Source organism: Panthera pardus, unplaced genomic scaffold, assembly GCF_024362965.1.
Source record: "Panthera pardus isolate Hobbes unplaced genomic scaffold, ASM2436296v1 HiC_scaffold_17, whole genome shotgun sequence".
NCBI lineage: Eukaryota > Metazoa > Chordata > Mammalia > Carnivora > Felidae > Panthera > Panthera pardus.
In genome coordinates this window covers 88204216-88210668 of record NW_026526732.1, presented here as the reverse complement: position 1 = coordinate 88210668, position 6453 = coordinate 88204216, and the positions used below count along the sequence as shown (strand labels likewise).

General features: G+C 40.8%; 1 protein-coding gene across 1 annotated transcript in view; it reads left to right on the top strand.

The window, feature by feature from the left end:
* Nucleotides 1-3557: 3557 nt before the first annotated feature.
* The window catches only part of COL19A1 (collagen type XIX alpha 1 chain), a 345794-nt gene continuing 342898 nt past the window's right edge, over nt 3558-6453 (top strand). Inside the window, exon 1 of the mRNA XM_019417657.2 lies at nt 3558-3716. Within this exon, the coding sequence (XP_019273202.2) occupies nt 3606-3716 (111 nt within the window). The 5' untranslated portion in view covers nt 3558-3605. The remainder of the gene's footprint in view (nt 3717-6453) is intronic.

The window sequence follows — 6453 nt, the reverse complement described above, 5'->3', positions numbered from 1 at the left end:
ACTTGAGAGGCAAATTTGTCGGCTCTCTCAACACTGTTGCTTTTTTAATTTGTTGGAGATATAGAAAATACCACATTAGTTTGTTATGTTTTTATTATAACAGTAATACACATTCACTATAGAAACTTTATATTATCATAGATAAGCAAAAGGAAGAAATCAAAATCCCCCATAATCATAAGTCAGAAATAAGCAGTTACGGTTTCAGAGGAGTTTTCAAAGTTTTAATATGCATGGCTAATTTGCCCTTTCAGAAAGACAACTATTTTGTGCTGCTTCTAGAAGTGTGAGAATGCTCCTCATTTATGACAACACTGAATATAATCACTAATATTAGTCCTGGCAAAATGGGTAGGAGAAAAAAATCATTCGCTTAGAAATGTGTATTTCTTTGAATACTAATTTAATTGAATTTTTCATGTGTTAATTGACCATTTGCATTTCCTTTGTGAATTGCCTTTTCATATTTTTGCCTATTTTTCTATTGGGATGTTTATCTGTCTCCATTTAAAAAAATATTTTTGAGAGCTGATGTGTATTAATAAACATTTTCCCCAGTCAGGCATTTGCCTTTTACCATATTTCCTTTCAGGGTCACCGATCCGTAGGAAGTAAGTCTAATAAACTAAGTGAATGTCAGATCTATGATCACCTCTTCCTCTCATTTCTAAGCTGAGTCAATGTGAGGAGCTAGAATATCTTCCAGGAATGGAAGCAAGCATAACAACAACCAGTGGAATATTATTTTCTGTGAGGAGAATTATTTTCATAAACAATGGTAAAAATAGCATCTAAAAATTTTTAAAAGCCCTTACTTTTGATGATTACTACAAATTTAGAACTAGTATGACTACTTTCTGTTTACCTTTAAGAATATCACATGTAGTACTGGTCTAAAAAGGAAAAGAATGGGAAGTGCGTGCAGGCGATGACAAGTCAGACTTGGTAATTACAGTTAACAGTAACGTCTGTTCATCCACTATTGATGCATTGAAGTATTTCCATGGGATATGTATGGGAGTCATGTATGGCTGTGCCCTGTAAATTCAATAAAGAATGAACACTCTTATGGTTTGGTAACTAAGAAGTTAGCTGGGGGCAATGCTGAAATTCTTTCTTCTTGGAAAATGGAAACTCTGAAGGAGGAGAAAAGTGAAAGGAATTACGAAAGGGAAAAGGCAAAGAAACATGGCTGGGAGTACAGAAGTACAGAAAAAAGAAGAAAAGGAAAAACAAATAGCCGTGTTTACCCAGGAGATTAAGAAGTGAGGCTTAGACAAAAAATACATTCTTTAAATTTATTATGGGGCAATTATCAAAATATGGTGCAGTATTCCTTTTATGTCACTTAGATTATGTAAGTGGGGCTTTACACTGTACTTAAAACTGTATGGAACAGTTTTTTAATGTATTAAAGGTATTTATTCCTCATATGGCATAAAAATAGTTAAACATGACTTCCATGGTGCATAAATGTCGAAAGCAGTTTGTGTTTCAAATCTTTTTAATTTTTTAAAGCACGTGCATACAGCTAAGCTGGGCATTAGAAGCCCTGCAAGCTGTTTGCCAGAATTCAAAGTCCTGTCAGATCTCCTATTATTTTCAGATGTTCCTTTACCCGCAGTAGCTTCAGAAGCGAGTAGAAAAACTGATCATTTATAATTGTATTTGGGTTGGATAAATAAAAGGTGCTTGGTTAGGGGCTCTTTCTATTTGAAGTCACTTTAAAATTCAATGAAAAGAACTTGCTAACAGGCCAAAATCTAGGGCTATAATACTTTGTTATTACAAAACCAGCCCCAGTTTGAACCCTTTCCTGGAAGAAAAACCAGGAATATTTATTGACCTGGGATTGTTGGTGTATCTAGGAACAAACTAAGCAACAGATAATAATAATTTTTATTTTTAATCATTTCTCCAAACTCTTGTTCAGTTCAATGCTGTGAGTAGGAAAAGGAGCAATCTGAGATAGAAAGACAAATATAACAGCGGTTAGGTCAAAAACATATAAAGATTATGAAATTATCAAAGTGTTTGTGAAAGTAATGCTAAAATAAAGATGATTTACTTGTATTAAAACACAAATTAGAGGCAAAATTTCAGGCTTTCTGTTAAGTAGTTTTAAAGCCTTGCTTTAAATAGTACTAATTAAACGTAAATAAAGTGAATATAATAGTCTATGAGAGAAATAAAACACAGATGCTCTTATTTCAATTCACTAGTAATTGAAGGGTAATGTACAATTGCTTAAAGAGAAAAAAAAAGAATTCAAATAGGGACAATGCTTTTAAAAAATTAGAGAAGAATCACCAAAAATCTGATGAAGATTTGTGAATCATGGTTTCCAAATGGCCATTTGAGCAGCGTGACTCATGTGATATCCTCCCTCCTTGGCCTCTTTCCACAGTCAACCAAAAATTAGTGATGAAAATCACACCAGAAGGAAACATACCAAGAGGTTTTAAATTTAGCCTTATAAACATGGTTTGCATCACTATGGATGCAACACTAAATGCAGGTATTTGGACTACAATGAAAGACAGGTTTAAAAACCACTATTAAAGTTGACTCTTTAATAGTTTGACTTCAATGAAGTGGAAATGGGCTATTTCCTAAAATTTTTCTTAACATTTTTATTTTTTGCCAGCCACAATTTATTTGTTACCTGATTTATGAGCCCTGACACATGAAGCATATTTCTATGGTTTAAGGTAACTTTTAAGCTTACTGATTTTCACCATTATGCATCCATAACATATTTTATATTATTTCCCCAATATGGCAATACTGAACTAAAGACGATTAAACCAATTTATCTGTTTTCTAATGCCTGATTATTTTTCTGAATTCTATAATGGTTTTACTTTTCTTTCAAATATATATATATATATATATATATATATATATGTATTCATACACACAATATGTATATACATATATGTATATATGCCTTCAAATATACATGTATACCTAGTATATATACTCAAATATATATATACATATATATATACACACATAGATAGATAGATAGATATGGAACTCTCCACACACCCACAAATACCTACACAGAGATCTGCAGAAAAATGTTACCTTCACATGTTCAAAGAGATCCCAAAGAGTTCAAAACCCAGGATTTATAGCACCAATCCACAGAAAGACATAATATTTAAAATCACAAAATACTTTTATGAACTCTGAGACAAACCATACCACACAAACCTGTACACATGTACATGATTAGAAGGCAGACAGACTCTCTTGATTAACTTTAAATAAACTGACATAAAAGTGAAAAATGATACACAAATGATATCTTTTTTTAGCTCAACTATTAAGAAGCCAATTATTACCTGTGAATGTATGCCACACACAATACTTTGAAGACATTTCATAATCAAAGTGAGAAACTCTAAGCACCTGCCTCCAATAGTCATTCTGTGAAACTGCTAATAAAACAAAAACCTGGAAGTCATTATTCCTAGCTCTAAGGCGACATTGTTGTAATTAAGGAAAACCTGTGCATGAGTTGGCGGAGTCCTGTCTTGCGGAGTCCTCGTCCTCGTCGAGTGGGAGGGTCACACTGGGAGAGACTAATAAGGGCAGAGATGCGTCCCCCTTCCCCACTCGCAGGGAGCTCACTCGGGCCACTCCTCGGCGGTGCGGCAGCCCTGGCCGGACTCCACTGCGCCTCTGAGGGGCTCAAACACACATTCAAGGTAAGCTGCGCAGCTTTGCCACCGGCCGTTTCCCTTGATCTCTCGCACACATGCCGGTTCTATATCATCTGCTCGTGTCTCTGGTCATTTGCGTGCATCTGCTTTTCAAGAAAATGTAAAAACTGTGCTACACATGTAAATATGTTTTGGCGGATAAATAATGCACACCTGCAATTACGCATTCCCATAGGTGGCTTAACGACGGGACCAAAAACGTTTGGAACGCTACGGCCACTTTAATATGCTATATATGATGTAGTTTGTGCTCAGATGTTCACATAATGCAGGCTTTATGCGTTATACTTTAGTTCTAGGTGATTTTTCTGGCTACGAGTGTTTGTAAAGGAGAGCTACCAGCACCGCTGATGCGGGTGAGAACAGACATCAAAGACAGAAGAACACATCCATGGGGTTAAATGCACAAAACAAATAAACTCAATAGAAATTCATGCCGTTAGATCGTATTTTTTTGGTCTACGTCTAGAGACGTTACCCACTGGAAACCAGGGGACAGTTAAGGGGTGTAAACTGGCAGACGCGAGGTTCCGGCGCCTAGCTCTCGGGCCCGGGGTTACTTATTCTGACATGCGGGTATTTCTCCCAAGTGCTGCTTCCAGGGGCTGCGCGGGTGGGGACCCCGGGACTAGGGCCTCCCCCAGCCCCGGTCAGCCTCCAGGCGTCCGGCGCTGCTCCTTCATTACCCTGCAGCATGCGCAGCGCGGCCGACCGAGCGCCGCCGCCGTCCTCGCCGTCCCTGCCGCCGCCGCCACCGCCGCGGGAACGTCCAGGTCCCGGCACTCGGAGAACGCGGCCCCCACCTCCGCCGCCTTAGCTGCGAGATCCAGCCGCCACCGCCGTCAGCGCGCCGGCGCCGACGCCACCGCGGCCGTGAGGAGGGAGGCGGCGCCGCGCAGCCCGCTAGGGCACTGCAGGGTCCCGAAGAAGTTTGTTGGCCCGGAACCAAGCGCGCCTCGGCCGCCGGGCACGCTAGCTCATTCTGAGCAGGCGGGCGCGTAAGCGAAACCTGTCCTTGGAAGGGGGAGGGAGGGAGGGAGCAGGCGGGTCGGTGGTGGGCTGGCCAGGTTGCATGAGCCCCAGAGGCTGGGAGAGGTGGGGAAATGGAGAGGGACAGGGTACTAGAACTCACTGCCAGCCTCAGGGGACAGTGGGCTGGGGATCAAAAAGAGGAGAACCCAGAACCTGAGAATGCGCAGAGTTTTAATGGAACCATCCAGGAATTGCAGCAGTGAGTGATGGTGAGCCCCAGCTTGAGGTTGGGGAGTGCAAGGGTAAAGGAAATACTTGTGCTGCCTCCTTGCATCCACAATTGCAAGACTGATTGGTCCCGTCTTCTGCTTGGAGGAGAAATCTGAGGAGAAACAAGGTGGGAGGTTGGTTGGGACGCTCAGGAGGAATTTATATGTGCTTGATAATGGAGGGGATGAAATAAAACCACTCCAACATCTCTCCCTACCCCTACCCCAACAAAAAGTGAGAGAGCAATGGCGCTTGCTATTCTCAATCCAAACCAAGCAGCACTGCCGTTTTTTAAAGAGATTAAAACAAACAAACAAACAAACAAACAAGCAAAGAAACACACCACTTTATCAAACGTGTGGTCTCTCAGCATCTCCTTACTGGTGTGTGAGGAGAGAGCTGTAGTGGGACTCAAGCAGAGGTTTTTGGTATGTGCCTGCCAAGGAGAAACTGAGATGTTTAGTTGTTCAGATGGTGCACACGTACCTAAAATCTCTTCCTGAAGGAGGCTTGACAGGGTTCTTTGACTGGGAATATGTCTTCAGGATGGAAAAGAAGGAGGCAATCGCCAGGGGTGGAAAAATTCATTCTCTCTCTAGGGGATAGAAAATGGAGAAAGTGACTGGCAGGTGCTTCCATGAGGTTTTGTCCGGCCTGAGCTCTCAAACTGGTAAGGAATCTAAGTTGGGTTTCCTGGGAAAGGAGGGTGGAGGTGTGGTGATAGAGCAGCAGAGCGAGACTGAACCTGATATGAAAAGGCCAGAGAAAAAGCAAAAAGTGAAAGAAAAGCAAATGTGATTATTATCACAGTTGGGACATTATCTCTGTATCTGAATCATTGTCATCCAAGGAAACCATCTAAAACAGAAAGAAGCCCATGGTATTCTCCAGAAATGGAAAATTTCCATCTACTTTATGGTCTTTCAGTTTAATTTCTCTCGCTGAAATTGTAGTTCATTTTTTTGGAGATATGGAGATAGAAATCATAGTTGTGAGGCTAAGTGGCATCATAATTACAAATTCAAGTGGAAAATGAAAAATTAGTAGGACTAGAGAGAGATGCTAATATATAACCTGGAAAGGATCTTGGAAAAAAGAGAATGAATGGGATTGGAGTTGGATTATTCAGGGCAGGCTGCATTAAAGTCATATATCTTAAAGAGGCAGAGAATAAAGAGGCTTAGCAGAAGAGAGCAAGAGAGAGGGCATTCCAGCCAGAAGGAATGGCATGTGTGAAGGCTTAGAGGTGGGAGTGAGCAGTCATGTGCCTGGTAAGACAGAGAATCCAAGCTGGAATGAAACCGGAGATGAGGAGAGCAGATAACACTTGCCAGGGAGAGACTGGAAAGGAGAGGCTGAGAGGCAAGGGGCTCTTTGGGGTGTTATTTTGTAGGCCAGTAGTGATATAATCAGATGAGGAAGTTGTGTATTAAATTTGGAAATTGATAGAAAGAGGGTGAATGCCAGTAGAATACTAGGA